The sequence below is a fragment of the Pristis pectinata genome, chromosome 8 (assembly GCF_009764475.1).
Source record: "Pristis pectinata isolate sPriPec2 chromosome 8, sPriPec2.1.pri, whole genome shotgun sequence".
NCBI classification, from domain to species: domain Eukaryota; kingdom Metazoa; phylum Chordata; class Chondrichthyes; order Rhinopristiformes; family Pristidae; genus Pristis; species Pristis pectinata.
The window spans coordinates 37,298,788-37,319,916 of record NC_067412.1 but is presented as its reverse complement, the minus strand read 5'-3'; the positions used below and the strand labels follow the sequence as shown (position 1 = coordinate 37,319,916).

The 21,129-nt window shown below is 42.1% G+C and overlaps 1 protein-coding gene across 4 annotated transcripts in view; it reads right to left on the bottom strand.

Moving 5' to 3' along the window:
• The window catches only part of LOC127573467 (amiloride-sensitive sodium channel subunit beta-like), a 40,330-nt gene extending 25,962 nt beyond the window's left edge, over nt 1–14,368 (bottom strand). For 2 of the 4 annotated variants that reach the window (XM_052021717.1, XM_052021720.1), the window contains exons 1-8: nt 14,015–14,235; nt 11,982–12,293; nt 10,977–11,250; nt 10,376–10,566; nt 9,669–9,772; nt 8,524–8,687; nt 7,445–7,543; nt 6,314–6,431 (exon numbers count right to left, since the gene is read on the bottom strand). In XM_052021717.1, the coding sequence (XP_051877677.1) occupies nt 6,314–6,431; nt 7,445–7,543; nt 8,524–8,687; nt 9,669–9,772; nt 10,376–10,566; nt 10,977–11,250; nt 11,982–12,292 (1,261 nt within the window). In that variant the 5' untranslated portion in view covers nt 12,293; nt 14,015–14,235. Of the gene's footprint in view, nt 1–6,313; nt 6,432–7,444; nt 7,544–8,523; nt 8,688–9,668; nt 9,773–10,375; nt 10,567–10,976; nt 11,251–11,981; nt 12,294–13,173; nt 13,277–14,014; nt 14,236–14,290 lie in introns of those variants that run through there. The other 2 variants (XM_052021719.1, XM_052021718.1) reach the window with 2 other exon arrangements.
• Between the last annotated feature and the right edge of the window lie 6,761 nt (nt 14,369–21,129).

Sequence of the window (21,129 nt, the reverse complement as noted above, 5' to 3'; positions counted from 1 at the left end):
CCGTGATGGAACACTGCCAATTAATACTCTTTGCAATCCGTGAATACATTCACTACAATCTTTGATGGAACCCTCTCGGTTTAATACACTGTCTACAATCCGTGTCAATTTAGTATACTGTATACAATCCATAATGTGTCTCTGCCAATTTCATTCACTCTCCATTGTTCGTGATGGAACCCTCTCATCTTACAGTGGTAGTTAGGACCTAACCAATTTTATGCTCTCTTCACAAATCGCATTGGAACCTGTGTTAAATTAACACGCTCATTACAAATAATGACGCGACCCCATCAACTTACTACTCTCCCTACAATCCGTCATGGAGCAATGCCAATTTAATGTACCCTCTTCAATCCTTGATGGGATCCTGTCCTTTAACGCACCCTCTACAGTCAGTGATAGAACACTATTAATCTAAAACACTCTTCTACCAGTAATGGAAATCTGTGGATGTAATGCTCTCTCTATAATCAACAATGGAACACTGCCAATTTAAAACACACTCGACGATCCGTGATAGGATCTGTCAATTTAGCGCATTCTATACAGACCCTGATGGGGTGCCTATTGGTGGTGGCACTTAATGGGCACACTGTAATATCAGTCAGCAGCGTGATACCATGTCTTTAACCGAGAGAGGTTAATGCCCACTCCACAGCCTACACTGGAAACTTGTTAATTAATACGGTCACTATAATCCATGATGGGACCGAGTCAACTGAATACACAAGCTACAATTATTGTATGGTTCTTGTTAACTGGATGAACTAACTGCGATCCTTCGTGGAACGCCTCGGTTTGATACACTCTTTGTAATCGGTGATGTAAACCTATCAGATTAATAGGCGACAGGATCCTGTTCATGTGTTGCACTCTCTACATACAGTCCGTGATGTGTCCGTGTAAACTTAACACTGTCTTCATTGATGCACACGCTACGATCCGCGATAGCAACCTGTCAACTGTAGTAGTGAGACCCGGTCAATTTACTGCGTTATGTACAATCTATAATGTAACCATGTCAATTTATTGCAAACTCCGCCATCCCTTTGAGGTTAACACAACACTCTACAATGGATGATCGAAGCCTGCCAATTTAATACGCCCGAATCCTGTCAATTTCGCCCACTCACAATAATCGGTGAGTCCACGCTGTCAATTGAATGTGCCCTCTGTAGTCCGTGATTGGTCGTGGTCCCTATAATTCATGATGCAACCCTGTCAAATAAATCACTACACCCCGTATTGGAAACATGATAATTAATACTTTCACTATAATCTGCGACAGGATCCTGCCAATTAAATATGAAATATTTGATGGAACCCTCACTTTCCCTTTTCCAATTTAATATACTCTCAACGACCGGTAACACTACGATGGCAATTTAATGCTCTCTCTAAAATCAATGATGGGACACTGCCACGTTAATACATTTCTAGCAATCTGTGAAGAAACCCTTTTGGTTTATTACCAATTTGTGACGGGGCCTTCTCAATTTAATACAATGTTTATCGTCCGTGATGAAACCCTCTGCGTTTAATATCTCTCTACAATTCATCAATTTAATATGTGAAGGAGCATTTTCGGTTTGACACAGTCAACAGCCCGTGATGGAATACTATCGGAATACTGTCTACAATACATGGTGAGTCCCGGTCAATTTATAGGCTATGGCACGGTAGTGTAGCGGTTAGCGTAATGCTATTACAGTGCCAGCGACCTGAGTTCAACTTCAGCCACTGTCTGTTAGGAGTTTGTACGTTCTCCCCGTGTCTGAGTGGGTTTCCCTCTGGGTGCTCCAGTTTCCTCCCACGTTCCAAATGATGTACGGGTTAGGCAGTTGTGGGCCTGCTATGTTGGCACTGGAATCGTGGCAACACTTGCGGGCTGCCCCCAGAACACTCTCCACAAAAGATGTATTTCACTGTGTGTTTTGATGTACGTGTGACTAATAAAGATATCTATCTGTTTATTTATCTATCTATCTAATGGGTCACAGACAATACAGTGCAATTCCATTGTCCGGGATGGAACCATGCCATTTAAAATACTCATTACAATCTCTAGTGAAAATTACTATTTTAATACTCTAAATCTGTGATGGAATATTACTAATTTAGTCCACTATGTGCACTCAGTCAATTTAACACACACTCCATAATTCATGAAGGGACCTGCCAAGTTAATGTACACTTAACCCATATCGGAAATGCGGTAATTCCTGTGCTCACTAGAATCCCTAATGCGACCTTGTCAATTGAATACACTCGCAGTAATCCTTGCTAGAAAGCTTTCAGTTTAATACACTCTCTACAATCCAAGATCTACCCCGGCAATTTAATGCACAGACCATAATACATGATGGGACTCCTCATAACATAAGTCATGATGGAACTGTCTCAATTCAATGCATTCTCTCCCATCCGTGATGGGTCACTATCTAATAATCTCTCTGCAATCCCAAATGGTACCTCTCGGTTTAATGCGCTTTCTACAATGGGACTTTGTCGAGAGTGTATAACTGCAACATGTCTTTCTTGCTCCTGTATTTAAAACCTCTTGCAATGAAGGCCAACATAACATTTGTCTCTTAAGAATTTAGAAGAATGAAAGGTGACCTTATTCAATCATATACGATTCTTAAGGGGCTTGACAGGGTAGATGTTGAAATGTTTTCATCGGTGGGAGAATCACAAACAAGGGGGGCATAGCTAGAAAATAAGGGGCTGCCATTTAAAACAGAGGTGCGTAGATGAATCTCTGGAGTTCTCTGCCCCAGAGGGTGGTGGAGGCCAGACCAGTACTTAAGATGGAGATAGATAAATACTTGAAAGATTGAGGAATTGAGGGTAATTGGGATCTGGTGCAGAAGAGGAGTTGAGGCCGGCATGGATCAGCCGTGATCAGGTTACAGAGAGTTTATTAAATTGACAGGGGCCCATCACGGATTGGAGAGAATGAGAGGGTTCCATCATGGATTATAAAGTGTGTTATCAATTGATGGGCTCCAATTACAAATTATGGTGTGTGTATTAAGTTGATGGGGTACATCAGGCTTGAGGGTCTGGTGGCCTACTCCCAGCTTTGGAGCAGCCAGAAACAACAAATTTCATGAAGTATGTCCGTGATAATAAACCTGATTCTGATTCTCCTATTTTCCTGTGTTCTTGTTGTGTCTGTGTGTCTGCTTTCAATGACATACAGACAACGTACAAGGACTTCCAGATCACTTCCTACATCATTTCCCAATCTATCACCACTTAAATAAAGCTCCCTCTCTATTTTCTTACCAAAGTGAATAAATTCACATTTGACTACCCTATACTGCATCTCCATCAACTTGCCCACTCACTCAACTTGTCTTGTTTTTCTCTCTCAACTTGTTTTTTTTTCACATCTCACAATCCCACCTACTTTCATGCTGACAAGAAACTTAGAAGAAAAATACATTAGATTCCCTCAGCCAAATGATTGAATTATAAATTATGAATAATTGGGGCCTGTCATTTCATTTATCTCTGCTTCCCCTCTGTCAACCTGCAGGTAAATTGTAAATTGACAGGTTCTGTCATGAACTGCAGAGAGTAATAAATTGATTGGGCTACATCACACATTATAGCCAGCGTATTACATTGACTGTGTTTCAGAATGCATTGTAGACAGAACATTAAATTGACGTGTTTCATTACGAAATCTAGCTTGCGTATTAAATTGACAGACTTCCTTGACCCATTGCAGAAAGTGTATTAAACAGAAAGGGCTCCATCACTTTTTGGATAGTGTATTGAATTAACTGGGTTCCACCATGGTCTGTCGACAATGTGAGAGGGTTCTATTATGGACTGTAGAGAGCGTGCTGAATTGACAGGGACTCATCATGGATTGTCGTGAGATATTAAACCAAAAAGTTTTAAATACAGGTGCAAGAAAGTCTTGCTGCAGTAATACAGGGCCTCGAGACCATGCCTGGAGTATTGTATGCAGGTTTGGTCTCCTTATCTCAGAAAGGATGTACATGCTGTGGATGGAGTGCTACAAAGATTCACCAGACTGATCCTTAGGATGTCAGGACAGTCCTAAGAGGAGATATTGAGTCCATTAGGTATTATATTCACTGGAGTTTGGTACAATGAGAGGAGATCCCATTGAAACGAGCAAAATTGTGACAGAGCTCAACAGACTGGAGGCAATGTTTTCCCAGGTTGGAGGGTCTTGAATGATATGTCACAGAATATGGGGTAAGACATTTGGAACTGGAAAGGTAGTAAACCTGTGGAATTATCTGTCACATGGGGGACAAAGTAGCTGAATATATTTAAGAGGAAGATAGGTAGATTTCTAGATATAAAAGGCATCAAAGGGCATGGGGAGAGAGCTGGAATAAGGTATTGTGATAAGGGTATCACCACAAATGCACTGAATGGTGGAGCAGGTTAGGGAGGCTGAATGGCCTACTTCTAGTTTCTGTGTTCAACACATTTTGTACAATCCATCATGGGACCCTGCAGGTTAAACACCCACCCCCCCCACCCCTAAATTCTGTGATGCAATCCTATCCCTTAATACACTAGTATCAGCAATGGAACCCCATTGGAACCCTGTGGGTTAAGTACACAATGGGAATCCTGTCACGTGTATATTCCATATTGGAAACCAATTAATTAATATAATCATCATGTCAAATGAATACACTTGCTACAATCCTTGCTGCAACTCCCTTGGTTTATTGTATTCTCTACAATCAGTGATGGGATCTTGTCAGTTTAAATAATTCTTTATAGTCCTAAATAAAACATTCCCCATTTAATAAACACTCCTAAATCTGTGATGGAGCCTGTCAATGTAATACGCTCTCTGTAATCCATGGTAGAATTTAGACAATTTCACACAATCTCTGGGATTCACCATGACATCCTGACCTTTTAATACACTATTATCTGAGATAGGAACCTGCCAATATAATACACTGTCTATAATCAGCAATATTGACCCTATGTGCTTAATACATACTCTACAACCTGTGATGCTTTGCAGTTTACTAGGTTCCTTATGGTCGGTGAAAAGACCCTTTAAGTTTTGTGCTCTTTCCATAATCTGGGAGCCTGTTAGTTTAATACACTCTCAATGTGTTCTAATGGCACCCAGTCAGTTCAGTAGACACTCTATAATCTGCAGCAGAATGCTGTTTAAAGCACTCTCCAAATCCTCAATGGATCCTTATCCATTCAATACACTGTCTATAATCCATAACGTGATCTTGTTCCTGTATACGCACTTTACTGTCTGTGATAGGATCTTGTCAGTTTAATAAATTCTCTGGAGTTATTAATGGGACCCTGTTTTAATACAATCTCTATAATCCAAATAGTTGCTTGTCTCTTTAATAAACAGCAGGACCCTTAATAGGACCTTGTCTTAGTACAATCTCTTAAATCCTTGATGGAGCTTTGTCAGTTTAATATACTCTCTGAAATCCTGCTGGGATCTTGTAGTTTAACACAATCTTTGTTAGCTATTGTGGATTTAGTGAGTTTCATAAAATCTCGATAATCTGTAATGAGTCCTTTTCAGTTTAGTAAACCCTCTTATACCAGTGATGGATCCCAATTAGTTTAGGACACTCTTTTCATAATACGTGATAGGACCCTTTCAATTTAGTACACTCTTTATAATCAGTGGTGGACCATAGCAGATAATCCAGGATTGGACCTAATTTGTTAACTACATTGCCCAGAAACTGTGAAGCAACCTTGAGAGTTTAATTGGCTCCTTATATTCTGTAAAATAAGGTCTTGTCATCTTTGTGAGTTCTTTGTAATCTGTGATGAGGGCCTGTCCGTTTCACATAGTTTCTGATGGATCCTTGTCAATTTAAAATATTTTTAAAGTGATGGTATCTAGTTAGTTTGGTAGACTCTATAATCATGATGGATTCCTGCCAGATTAAAGCACTTTCTGAAATCCACAATGGATCCATATCAGTTCAATACACTTTTTATAATCTGAAACGGGATCTTTCCAGTTTAATACGCTATCAACTGTGAATGAACCAATTTAATGCCACCCCAGTATTTTAATAGCCTATGTAGATTCTGTAACAAGGCCTTTTCAGAGTAATGCAGTATGATTCTATAACATGAGCAAATATGGCCTCTAGCCAGACCTGACTGGTTTCACACACTCTCAACATTTCATAATGGCACCCTGTGTGTTTAGTACTCGCTCTGGATTCAGTAATAGAGGTCTGTCAGTACAATATACTCTTTAGCTTCTGTAATGGGACCTTGTCAATGTAAGACACTGATTTACCCCAACTCGGATTGTCCTGCTGGTTACAGTAATGTGCTCCCTCCGGTAGAGGGTAATTTTGATGCCCACATCCGCAGTTCTGCACCATCTGATCTTGGAAACAGGAACGCAGACAGGTCTGGAAATAGAATACAAATGGAACATTAGAGACACAGGAATCACTGTGGCTTATTTCCCAGAGAATTCTGCAATCTACTTCCTCAGGAGGCTAGAGAAATTTGGTTTGTCCCCTTTGGCACTCACCAACTTTTATCGATGCACCATAGAAAGCATCCTATCTGGATACATCATGGCTTGGTATGCTAACTACTCTGCCCAGGACCGCAAGAAACTGCAGAGAGTTGTGGACATAGCCCAGCACATCATGGATACTAGCCTCCCGTCCTTGGACTCTGTCTTTACCTCTTGCTGTTTTTGGTGAAGCAGCCAGCATAATCAAAAACCCCACCCACCAGGGTCATTCTCTCTTCTCTGCTCTTCCATCAGGTAGAAGATACAGGAGCCTGAGGGCACGTACTACCAGACTTAAGGACACCTTCTACCCCACTGTGATAAGACTATTGAACGGTTCCCTTATACAATGAGATGGACTATGACCTCATGATCTACCTTGTTGTGACCTTGCACCATATTGCACTGCACTTTCACTGTAGCTGTGACACTTTACTCTGTACTGTTATTGTTTTTACCTGTACTACATCAATGCACTCTGTACTAACCCAATGTAACTGCACTGTGTAATGAATTGACCTGTATGATCGGTATGCAAGACAAGTTTTTCACTCTACCTTGGTACAAGTGACAATAATAAACCAATACCAATACCAGGTTCATTTCCTACGATTTACTGCCCTTGCAACAGTGCACATGACTCTAATCCCAATGGACTAAACCCATCTCCATCCATTCCTGTTGTACAGAAACCCAATGGACCAGCTCCTTCTGTCCATTCTAACTGTATGGAATCCTAGTGGTTCAGACTTATTCCAAAAGCCCATCAGCACCTGTTGTACCCCTCAAAAAATACACCATTTAAGAGCTAAACCTGGTTTGTCAGTGAGGCTGCATCTTCAGGGTGAAATTGGAAAAGGTGAGAAAAAAGGAATTTGTTTTATTATTGGATTGGCATACCTGCATTGTGTAGGTGGTATTGAAAAGAGATTTGACATTGACATCTGAACCATCAAACGTGCAGCGAGTGTATGAACCACCCAAACGCACTATTTCATCCTGGACAGAGATAGAACACACATAAGGGAGTTAAGAAAGAAAGTTATATAACACTGTACATGATCTCAGGACACTCCAAAGGAGTTTAGGGCCAATGAAGTTCTTTCAATGGAGTAATTGTTGCAATGAAGAAATCGGCTGCTAATTGAAGAGCAAGAGCCAACCTACAGCAATGGTACAATGACCACATTACCTGTGCTATTATTTTAAGGGATAAATACTTGCCTGTGTAACAGGGTGAACACCTCGACTTGTGGGGAATTTTATGTCCAAACAACTGCACACATGTAGTGTCAGTTTCTAATATCCAGAAGTTGGTACTTCAGGTAACGGAGCACTCCCTTGGTGATGCACCTGAGTTTTGGCCTGAACGTGCTCCAGTCTCTGGAGGCAAGGCCTGTTCACACTTAGTCACAGTCATGGAGAAGTATAGCACAGAAACAGGCCCTTCGGTTCAACTCGTCCATGCTGACCAAGGTGCCCACTAAACTATTCCCATTTGCCTGCAGTTTGGCCCATATCCCTCTAAACCTTTCCTATTCATGTACTTTCCCAAATGTTTTTTCAAATGATATTGTTGTACCCACTTTAACTACTTTCTCTGGCACCTTCTTCCATACAGTATATGCACCACCCTCTGTGAGAAGATGTTGCCGCTCAGGTCCCTTTTAAATCTTTTCCCTCTCACCTTCAGCTTATGTCCTCGAGTTTTTGTTTCCCTTTCCCTGGGGAAAAGAAGTGCAAGGAGTAGTGTTGGAGTGAAAGGTAAAGACACTGCCCATATGGCAGTGACTCAGACAACGGTGAGTTGACCATTGCTGCTGGATCAAGAATCTAATCAAAACAGAGGGTCTGAAATTGTGGAAAGGGTCATCTCTTCTTTCCACCATCACTGTTTCAGGTATTAACCTAGCTCCTTGTAATGAAAAGGCATTCTCCCCAAACCCTGCAAGCCACTCATTGCCAGGAGCTGTACCTACCACAAATATTCCAATGGATGTCTCTGCCCCAGCCCTGGCATATAGGCCCAGGTCCTGAAGGAATGGGTAGGTGTTGGGCTGGTGAAGCATGAGCCTGGCACCAGCTGCAAAGGAGAGGAAGGGGTTGTAATCGTCCTGAGAGATATCCAACACCAGCTTCAGCCCTACACAACAAAAAACAGCAATGATTTACTTTCTCTTGGGTGCTTTTTTCCCATTCCTAGTTACTCCAAGAATATTTCAGCCTTCCAGCACTGAAGTTTTTCTTTGCTTTTCATCCCCTAAAATGGTGTAAGTCTTTCCCAGGGAGGAAACGTCAAATACCAGAGGGCATAGGGTTAAGGAGAGAGGGGAAAAGTTTAAAGGAGATTTTCAAGGCAAGTTTTTTACAGAGAATGTGGTAGGTGCCTGGAACGCACTGCCAGAGGAGGTGGTGGAAGCTGATGTGATAGCAATGTTTAAGTGACATTTAGACAGGGACATGAACAGTCAGGGAACAGAGGGATATGGACCATGTGCAGGCAGATGTGCAGTTTAAATTGGCACCATTCAGCACAGACGTGGTGAGCCAAAGGGCCTGTTCTTGTGTTGTACTGTTCTATGTTCTATGTGTGATGTGACTGAATGGCATTCTAGGTCACTTCAGAGGGCAATGTAAAGTTATTACCAGGGGTGTGGGATTAGAATCAGATCTGGTAAGGGTGCTGGGTTTTCCTGGATCTATTAACGGGCGGTGGCACCTGATTTGTATTTGAAAGGATGACGGAGACAGGTTCAAAGAGAAAAACGGACAAAGGAGGAAATAAAGAGAAAGGAAAAGACAGAGGCAGGCAGTTCAAGAGGTGGAAATTGGGAGCAGCAGGAGAAGCAGGAGAAGAAGAATGGAAAGAGAGAGAGGTGGAGACAGATGGAGAGAAAGGACAACAGAAATAGTGAGAAAAGGACAGAGATTTGCACAAACACACAAAACATAGTCCAAATGCTTCTGAATTGGGTTTGTTCCGAGGATATACAGACATTGGCCACAGAGAGCACTTGGTGCTGTTACTGGTGAATTGGATTATTTTGTTCTTGCAAGGAATAGACAATCTCAGATAGAAGGAAGTATAAGTAGCTGACAGAATAACACAAAGGCCAGACTGTACCGAACTCTGCCCCGGGATTGGACGACATCAGGATCTTCCCATCAGAACCCCAGTTGAAGATGTAACAGTTCCCGTACATCGGATGCATCAACTGGGTGAAGTTACTGAAAGGTAATGGAGGGAAGCCGTTTTAGTTTTTGTTTTTAACCTCTGTCCAATCTATTGTTCTTATGCCTTGCTGTGCTTACTTCTTTTTAGACTGTGTTTCATAAGGAGAGGAACAGGAGTAGGCCATTCAGCCCCTCAAGAACATGAATGTTTAAAGTGGTGGATGGATCTCAAATCAAGCTAGCCACTTTGTTCTAGTTAAATACAACTTCTTGATTGTTTCTTAGCTGAACACATTCAGGTTAATACAACGTGTACCAATGCTATTTGGGTTTGTAGATGAAGGAAAGTCTTTGGCATGTCAGGAAGTCAGTCACTTACTACCGAATACCCAGCCTCAGATCTGTCCTTGTAACTACAATATTTATGTGACTGATGGAGTTGAAGTTTTAGTTAAAAGTTTTGTAAATCTTTTTGGAATTGGAATCCCATAAGCAGAATGGTTCAAAACTGGCATTCATAACATCCCACACCAATCACCGTTCTTTCCTCAGTGGGTAACATTATTAAATCTCCTGTCTTCTTGGGCATAGAAACATTAATGATCTGATGTCTGGTTCCAATTGGGAAGGGAGAGAAGGAAATGTCACATAACTTACTCAAGATTACAAGGCTGCCCACCAAAGAGACAGGCAAGAATGAAATCTTCACCCTGCTCGCCCATCGCCTGCCGTTCTGATCGAGATGTGTTTGACAGGATGGTCATGTAGTGCAGATAGTACCACTCACTCATCACCTCCGGCACTGAACTGAAGTTTCTGTATATACAGTTCGACCTATTCTCATTGCACTAGAAGAAATGAGAAACACAGTGTCACTCACTGTACACACTGTATACCGGTCACTGTGTACACTGTGCTCCGTGTACTCACAGTGCACATATATTGTACACAAACTGCTCACATAGTGTACACACTCACATTACTAATACTTCATATGCAGTGGTTTTACTCATCAAAGACACACTAAAGCTGTTTGAAACACTGCGAATACACATGCATTCATAAATATGTACACGTGTATGCACCCACATGTATACATTCACATGCACGCACATATAAAATGTGCATGCAAACAAATGCCTGACCTTACATATGCACATGAATACACAATACATGTACAAAGGACACACACACACACACACACACACACACACACACACACACACACACACACACACACAGTATTGCCTTTGCTCACCAGTTCCATTGTCACCTTGTAGCTCCCCGTCCGTGACCTGTCTCTTGTTGCTGACTGGGTCTGATTTTGATCCAACCCCAGGACCTGTAGAACAGTCTCCCCTCCTTGGTCATTTTTCTCAATGATGACTAGTGATGCCACCTGCCTCCAGTCTGTCTCTGATGATGGCAGCTCACCGGGAATGGTTCCATTCTGGCTGTAAACATAAATACGTTCCAGCGCAAGCCTAGTAAGTCGATCTAGATGCTGCAACAGCTGCTTGGACCTTGTGTACCTGAAACAAGGATCAGACTGCAGGTAGATCAAGTACCAGCATATTCTTTCACAGCTTGCTGTATCCTTCCCTTCCAAAGACAGTGACTCTGTCCTTCCAGATTACTATTGAGGATAGACTTCAGCCGATCAACCTTGTTCCACTGTTTCATTATCTGCTGACCCACAAAACCATTTACCCGACTTGTTCCTTGGAAGATTTGGATAGAAAATATTTCATTGGGCAGGGATTGAGGTAGGCAGTAGTGGGGTCAGGGTGGCAAGGTCAAAAACAAGGTAACACAGAGTTAAGAAGATTGGCAAAAGACATGAGCAGCATTCATTTTCATGGAAGTTCATTCAGACTTGGACTGCACTGCCTAAAAGGGTGATGGAGGTAGATTCAACAGTAACTTGTAAAAGAAAATGGTATTAACATTTCAAACGAAGACATTTGCTGGGTTATGGTGCAAGAGTAGGGGAGCGGGACTGAGTAAGTGTCAATGAAGCAGTACAAGCAAATACCTCCTTCCATGCTTGATCAACAAAGAGTGATCAACCTCTGTCCTGAAAACTCCACATTCCCCCCACCAACCTGCCCCTCCTCTGGCCCTCTCTACACCCACTGGCTTTTATCTTGGATTTCCAACTCCCTGTGTATGGAGAAGTGTTTCCTGACTTCACCCTGGGCCCTACTTTGCCAATCATTGGGGGATACCTTTGGGCAAAATACTCCCAACACCAAAACAGTACCTGAAAGGGTTGGAGTTGCAGACGGTGACGGCCGGGAAATCCATAGCCTTGAAGCCAGTCCGTAGATTCACCTTGACCTCCCAGGCAAGGTATCTCTGGATCAGGATACCCCATTGCCAGCAGACCAGTCCTGTGAAGGCCAGAGTGAGTACGAACCACACAGCCCGCTTCTTGGGCCCCTCCGTCACAATTCGTTTTGGTCCATGTGTGTTGGTGTTCTCACAGTACCAGACCAAGAGTTCAGTGTAAGTGTAGCCTGGTCCTTTCTTCAGCCGGTGCAGTGCACAGTTGAAGTATTGTCCCACTTTCATTCTGCTGAGTACAATAGGAAATTGTCATTTCACACAGATAATAACTGTAGCAACTCTACCAAAACACTGGGAATCTTCCCAGGAAACTCACGTGTCACTTGCTCTTGTAGCTTTAATATTCTTTCCTCTGAGTTAACTAGCCATAGTTGAAGAGGTTTCAGCATCTAATACAAACTGTTATTCACAAATGAATCCCACAGCCCCTCTTTATTCCTGATAGACCAGTATTAATTCCAAACTAATCCCATTCAACACTTGCCCTACACATACAGTATTTAGCGTCCTAACTCATCCCGTTCACCCACTTTCCAGCCACAAAGCAGTGCAAACACAGAACTATTGAACCAAACCACTCTCAGAGCCCTATCAATTGAAAGCTCTTCATTTTGCCTCCATTCTCCAGAGCCCTGTATACACCACGGTCTTAAACGTTTGGACCATTTCTCCTGATAACTTTAGTTTCTCATTGCTGGGCTGTGCTCAGAGTCACACGGTACAGAAACAGGCTCCGCGGCCCATTGAATCCACGCCAACCATCCCTTTACGCTGATCCTACTTTATTCCCTTCATATTCCTATCAACTCCCTCTAGATTCTACACCTCACCAACACACTTGGGGACATTTATAGCGACCAATTAACCTCGCAACCAGAGCAACCGGAGAAAACCCACGCGGTCACAGGGAGAACATGCAAACTCCACACAGACAGCACCGGAGGCCAGGATCAAACCCAGGTCTCTGGCGCAGTGAGGGAGCGACTCTACCGATAGTGCCACTTTGCCGCCCTTGCCAGCTGTCATCTCCATAACTTTCAAGTGTCTCCTCATAATGATGGTTTATCTGCGGTGTCCGTATTAAATTTACAGCCGGCTTTAGTTACCTCCAGCGCTGTTGTTGATTTTTTGGGAGATTTGTCTGGACTCCAATAGTTTGACAAGGGATGACCAAACCGCCCGTTTGTTCCCTGTCCCAATAAAATCTGAAAATGCTGGAACTACTCAGCAGGTCGGGCAGAGTCTTTGGAGAGAGATACAGAACCAGTGGTTCGGGTAGGTGGCCTTGCATCAGAACCCAATGGTCACCTGCTGGGGAAATGCTGCTGGATTTATTTCAAGTTTTTGTTCCCTGCCCGATTCTTATTACAATGTATTAAGGCTGAATTTAATTCCCAGACTTCTCTGATCCCGTTACTTCTGGTGCAAAATATAGGGCATTTTTTTGGGTGGTGATGGGTGGGCGATAATCTCACAGAGCTCCGGGACTCCTCAATAGAATGCCGGCCAGCGGCAGACCTGCCCCGCTCAGGCGAACACATTGAATCGCTGGATATTTCCTGAGACTCCGGCGGCGAGGCGGATACCATCTCTCACCCATTTAAAACCCATATGATATCATTAAAATATTTACAGAGCGCCGCATACAATTCCTGTGCAGTATTTAATGCAATGGCTAATATATCGTGCAAGATTTATGGGCTAAATCCTACATTTAGAAAAACATACATTAATCATTTTCCAAACATTGTGCATATTGACGAAGGCGTACAGGAATTTTGGAGCATTTCCTATGGATATATTTAAAAATACATTTTAATATTAATCACTGGCTGACTTAGAGATTTCTAAGTTGTAAATTCTGCATTTTCGCAATTGGAAATACTTTGTTTTACCAGTTAGTACGAGGTCAGTTAGCCAGAAACAGTCTCCTGTAAGTAACATTACCGGGCATTAAATCCGTGCGCTGTGAATCTAAGAATAAGAACTCATAGCCTCAGCTTTAAAGCCCATGCTAAAAGCCTGCAGATCCTGGGAATTTTAAGGCGGGAAGGGACTCGCAGTCAGGAGAAGGGCCAAGAGCGGGAGAAAGGATATAGGGAAAGAGAGAGAGAGAGGGAAAGGACAAACAGAAGGATGACAAAGAAAAAGAGAGGGGGAAGAGAGAGGGAAAGTAGCGACAGAAGGGGTGAAGGGGGGAAAACAGGGAAAGATCAGCCTCACCTGCTCTGTTCTGTCTCAGTCCGTGCCGAGGAAATGAAACCCGCGCCGGCTCAAACCTGAAAATCGCAACCAAACCTGGCGCATCAATCAGCTTGACCTTGTTAGCAAGTCGGCCAGGTCACACAGACAGCGCTGCTACACACACACACACACACACACACACACACACACACACACACACAGTCGAACGCAAAGGCGCACATAATCAGACACAGACACATTCACTAACACTCTCAAACGTTCAAACCCAAACGCACACATGCACAAACACAAAATGTTCGCCGATACACAAAAACGCAACATACTCAAACACATACACACGCTTAAACACGCACAAGCTCACATTCACTTTCACATTGCTGTGCACTCCCACATTAACATACACATAACATACACATTCTTCACAAAAAATACTCAAACACACTGACATAACCACGTACAAACGCGGTAAAGACAAACGACTATGCTTATGGACAAACACACAAACGCACCTATAATCGTATGCTAAAATGCACACACAAGTGCTGGCAAAAACACACATAACTCTACTGAAGCATTATCACACACACACACACACACACACACACACACATATACTAACTCGAATGCACACTCATACTCACACACATAATCACCCACTCACTTATATTGACTCTAAACACACATGAATCCATACACATAGGCACATATACAGTCGCAAAAACACTCACAAGCATACATAATTTCACATGCATACTTACTCATACAGAGACTCCCACACATACACACAATCATATACTTAAAAACATTCAGGCCCAGAATGGATGACTAAATAACTAACATTGAAACAGGAAGAACAAGCAGACACTAAAAACATTGGTGATAAAGAAGGGTGTAAACAGAATATAAAAAGACGAAGAAAGGAATAATAATAAAAGAAGGAAACTAAAACTAAATTAGCAAGGAACATAAAAGCATAAAGTATTCTACTGAAAATTTATACATGAGAAATTAGGATATGCACGGGCCACAAGGTTAAAATCGCTGGAAATGATAGTGAAGTGGCGGAATAATAAATTCATATTTTGTGTTGATACTTACCATGTGTTTAGCATTGTAGGATTGAGGCCAGGATCCACCAGGTTCAAGATTAATGTTTTTCTTGTGAATGCTGCTTATCTGATGCTATGTACCTGTGATGTTGCTGTGTTTTTCTTTGCACCTGTGCATACATGTACTTGTGCAGATGACCATAAATTCTACTTTGACTCTGGTGCCTTCATTCTCATCATTATAAATGCTGAGAGCATGAAAGGTGTTGGTGTTCAGGGGAACAGAGGGCTCTGGAGTGTGTGGATATGTAAGACTATCTTTTAATCCTTTTGTAATTTATTAGAAGTTCCATCCATGGTGTTATGTAACTTAAGAAGGGATTGTTCTGCCTTTGACTAGAAATCTGTTGGGGTGTCACTTGTTGCAGTTGCTATCTTTACATGATTTTTGCATATAATGATATATTTTTTCTATAAAGTAAGATATTCAGTTTTATAAAATAATTACAGAAGATATGGACATATAGATCATTAAACATAGTGACACCAAATAATAAGGTTACGAAAAGGCAATGAACTGAGTTCTTCCTATGTATTTTTCATGTTCATCTTAAAGGAAGAGCATTAAAAAGCAGAAACTCAAACTTGCATTGACTTTGGTTGGATCATTCCTCAAGTACTGTGAATAGTACTGTGAGTCTTCCTGAGTGTTAGAAGGACAGAGAGACATTGCAGACAGTGACAGAACAGTAATGTTCCATTTATCAGGAAAGGTCAAACTGACTGGTGGTCTTGACTCTGGAAAGAAAAGACTAAGGGGTGATGTGATGAAGGTCTTTAAAATTCAGAAACGGTTTGAACAATGTTAGATTAGACTAGTTTATTGTCAAACACATCAGGGTGCAATGAAATTCCTTGATGTGTGAAGCTCACAGAGTAAATAGTGTGCATGGTAATAATAAATACAACAATAAATACAGAAATAAGTGAATTATGATGTAGAGATGTTTCCACTTGTCATAAAGAGCAGAACTAGGAGTCATAAGTATAAAACAGACACTAACAATACAATAGGAAACTCAGCAGAAATATTTTTATCCAGAGAATAGTGAGAATGTGGAACTCACTGTTACAAGGTTAGCTAATATGAATTCTAAGGGTGCACTTAAGGGGATCCAGATAACATTTGATGGGTAAAGGCAGTTACAGACATACTGACAGAGTGAAATGAAGGGGGAGGAGAGCAGGCTTGTTTGGGACAAAAACAATGGTATAAGTCAGCTGGGATGGATGACATGCTTCAGTGGCGAACAATATAATATGCACTCATCCATTTGAGAATTTCCAGCTGCTGAGTCTTTATTACAGTCTACAGAGGGCACTGGTCGGGAGGGAGGCAGTAGGATGAGTGGGAGATGAGTTGGACTCTGTGATGAGGGAGGTTGGGATACCTGCCACGGGAAACAAATAGAGAAAGGGTGGTGTAACATTCCATTAGCTATGAGCCCATTGAATGACACGACATGCTGGAAGGGCCAAAGGGCCCACTCCTACCTCCTAACTTTCTTCTAGGTGTCAACCCAAGCCGCTGGTCTCTATTCCCAGATTGTCCAGAATTGGAAAGAAAACTTCCAACTTAAAAGCAGGAACAATCTACAAGGCTATTGGGAACATACGATCTTAGCTCTCAGTGGGAGAATTATTAATAAAATGTTAAAGACAGAAAAATGTATCTCTCTCTATTTTATACTTTACCTCTCTTTCTCTCTTCTTCTTTCCTTCCTTTCCCAGTTCCCAAGCTAACAAGACCAGTGCTCACTGGGCTGCAGAATCACGAACACTGGGGTAGCCTCTGACTCAGCCCAAGAAACTATTGTTCATGTGTAAGTTCAGAGAGTAAACATTGGCCCATATTTAGAATATCATAGAGTCATATGACATGGAAACAGGCACTTTGGCCCACCAAGTCTGTGCTGACCATTAGGCACTTATTTAGATGAATACTACCTGAACCTATTTTTATTCTTTCCACATTTGCATCAATTATCCCAGAATTTATGACTTATCTATACACTAGAAGCAACTTACAGTGGACAATTAACCTACTATCTTGCATGTCTTTGGGATGTGGGAGGAAGCTGGAGTACCCAGGGGAATCCCATATGGTTGCAAGGAGAACGTGCAAACTCCACCCAGTATGAAAGGGCAGGGTCAAATCCAGGTCACTGGAGCTGTGAGGCCCTGGACTGAAATAAAAACAGAAAATGCTGCAAACACTCAGCAGGTCAGGCAGCATCTGTGGAAAGAGAAATACTCAATGTTTCAGGCTGAACACCCTTCGTCAGATGAAGGATCTTCAACTGGAATCATTAACAGTTTCTCTTTGCATATGTCCTGCCTGACCTGCTGAGTTTTTCCATCATTTTCTGGTTTTGTTTCAGATTTCCAGCATTTGCAGTTTTATTTTGATTTACAACTTAAAATATTCTTCTCCTTGTCCAGAATGGACCTTAGCTCCCGCCATTCACACTGGCTCTGGAAAGGATATCTAGACACAAATACAACCTCTGAAGAGGGAAAGGTGGTTGGCTCCTGTATCTTCTTCCAGAGGGTAGAAGAGAGAAAAGGGAATGGTTGGGCAGCAGACATCCTTGACGATACTATTAGCCTTAGCACCAAGTGGGGCAGTATGAAATTTTGAAGACACAAGACAGTGCAGATGCTGGAATCTGGAGCAACACAGAGAACAATGGGGGAACTCAGTGGGGCAGGCAGCATCTATGGAGGGAAATGGATAGTCTACACTTCAGGTGGGGACCCTTCATCTGGACATTGGTATGAAATTTGGTTTGATATCATCACTGCACAGCTTCTAATCACTATTTTATTAATGAATTTTGCCTGAACTTGCTTGTGAGATAAGCAGGGAAATGGGGTTACAATCTCAAGTGATACCAAGACTGAAAGTCTCTAAACCACTATGGACATTGTCTAATGTCTAGATTATTCAAACAATTACTGCATGAAAAGCTACTTGTATGTATGCAGTACCTTTGAGATGTGTAAAGGAAATTTGCAGCCAATAAAGTACTTGTGCAATGTGGTCAGTATTGCAATGTGAAAATGTTGCATAAATTTAGACATAGCAAGCTCCCACAAATAGTAAAGTCAGACAATGACTGAGGGATAGATAATTGGGCAGAACTTGTCCATTCTTCTCAAGATAGTATCAGATCTTTTACATCCACCTGATAGGGAACCATCCCAATACCTTATTCAAGAGCTGGCTTCTCCAATAGTGTGACATTCCTTTGTTCCTACACTGAGGAGCGTCAACTTGAGTTCAGTTCTCTGTGGGGGGAGGGGGGAGATGTGCCCATGACACAGTAATAGAGGTGTGAGTATTGTCCACTGGGCCAATAGCACAGAGAGTTAGCAAGTCCCAAACATGACAATTCAGTGCTCCTCAGAGATTTAACGCTGTCACAAAGCAATTGATTCCTAACTGGTAATTGTGGTTTGACAGCCAGAAATGAATAACCTGCCACCTTTGGAATGCAACTGATCAGGATGTGGTCGAGTCACCTGCAGATTCGGACTGAGATTGAAGAGTGTGTTGCCCTAAGGGGGACTCGTGTTGATCTGCGTTAAATCACATTGCTGGTGTTATTCTGAGGATGTTCACAGAATGATAGACTTTATCTACATAACCTTCATATCCTCAGCATGTCCCAAAGCACTTCAAAGTCAAACATTTACTTTGGAAGTGCAGTCTCTCTTGTCCTGTTTGTGCAGAGCAAGGTTCCACATTCAGCAGATGATAAGATACGAGGCGCAATATATTTATTAGTCACATGTACATCGAAACACATAGTGAAATACATCATTTGCGTAGAGTGTTCTGGGGGGCAGCCCACAAGTGTTGCCATGCTTCTGGCTCCAACATAGCATGCCCACAACTTCCTAACCTGTATGTCTTTGGAATGTGGGAGGAAACCGGAGCATCCAGAGGAAACCCACACAGACACGGGGAGAACGTACAAACTCCTTACAGACAGCAGCTGGAATTGAACCCAGGTCACTGGCGCTGTCATTGCATTATGCTAACCAGCTATAATTTTTGGTGGTGCTGGTTAAAGGAGCAATTTTGGGCAGTTACTCGGTGAACCTCCTTGTCCTCCTTCATATATGACCATGCACCTGAACCAGTCCTCAGGTCTTCCAATGTATCATTAAAAGAGCACCTCTCATAGGATACCACTCCTTCAGTAAGGAAAAAGATACATTTAGATGGCACCTTTCATAATGTCAGGACACTTCTAAATGATTTGCACCTAACTATTACACTGGTCATTGTTTTAGTATAGAAAATACAACAGCCTGTTTGTCCACATATAGTAAAGTGATCATTTTTCCTGATGTTGGCTGAGAAATAAATATTCCCCAGAAGACTGTGGATAACTCCACTGTTTTGCTTTAAAATAGTTACATGGGATCCTTCATGAATGTGTGAAAAATGGTTCTCATCTGAAAAATGCCATTTCTAATGGTGCAGTCTCTCACAGTACTGCTCTGTAGATCAGCCAAGCCTTTCTGTGCTTGGATCGCTGGATTGGATTTAAACCACTCTTGTGAGTCAGAGCCAAGGATGATGCCAACTGAGCTAAGGCTGGTGCATTGAGACATCACCTTGGATATTGTGTGCATGTGGGAACTTGCCAGAATTGATCTAGAGTCTCTGATCATTTCTGGGATTTCCAGGTCAACTCTGAGTCTGGCATCACTTCTTGTTTTCTTTTAAACATTCAGTGTACTAGCTAGCTTTCAGTGATATCTCTAAACATGTGGGCAAGCAGGAGCAGAAATTATTTCTGCTTGATGGTAGACATTAAAAAATGTTGCCTTTGAGATTTTTTATTCAGTCGTTCATGCATTTTCTTGGTCTCAATTACAATTAAAACTCAAGTGCTTTAATTATAGTTCTAGTGTGTCATATTTAAAAAGATACTGTTCGAGCCTTAGCTCATTTAATAATAGGTAAAATAGTAAATGCTTTGATGTCAATGAAACTGAATGCGCAAAGGAACCATTGCATTAACACTGTATCTACAAAGTCAGAAACTGGGTAAACTGTAGTGTCACCTCCTGACACCACAAGGCCCTTCCAACATATACAAGACACAAATTAGGAGCATGATAGTTTGTACTCCACTTACCTGGATGAGTGTAGATCCAACAACACTCAGTACCATACAGGACAAAGCAGAACTGCTTGATTGGTAACCCAAACTAAGTATTCAGTCTCTGCGTCACCAGCAGACAATATGTACCATCTTCAAAATGCTTTGCAGTCACCTGCCAAGGCTATGGTGTCAAGACAACAGCCTCTTCCTCAGTGTCATCAAAACAAAAGAGCTGGTCTTCATGAAGCGGAGCGGAGCACATGCCCCTGTCTGTATCAGTGGTGCTGAGTTGGAGATGGTTGAGAGCTTCAAGCAGCTAGGTATAAATATCACCAACAATCTGTCCTGGTCCAGCCACATAGACACTGTGGCCAAGAAAGCACACCAGTATCTTTACTTCCTCAGAAGGCTATGGAAATTTGTCTTGTCCCCGATGACCTGCGCCAGTTTTTACAGATGCACAATAGAAAGCATCTTATCTGAATGCATCATAGCTTGGTATGGCAACTGATCTGCACAAGATCACAGCCAGGTCTATCATGAAAACTAGCCTCCCCTCCGTTAACTCAGTCTACACTTCTCACTGCCTTGGAAAAGCAGCCAGCACAATCAATGGTCCCTTCCA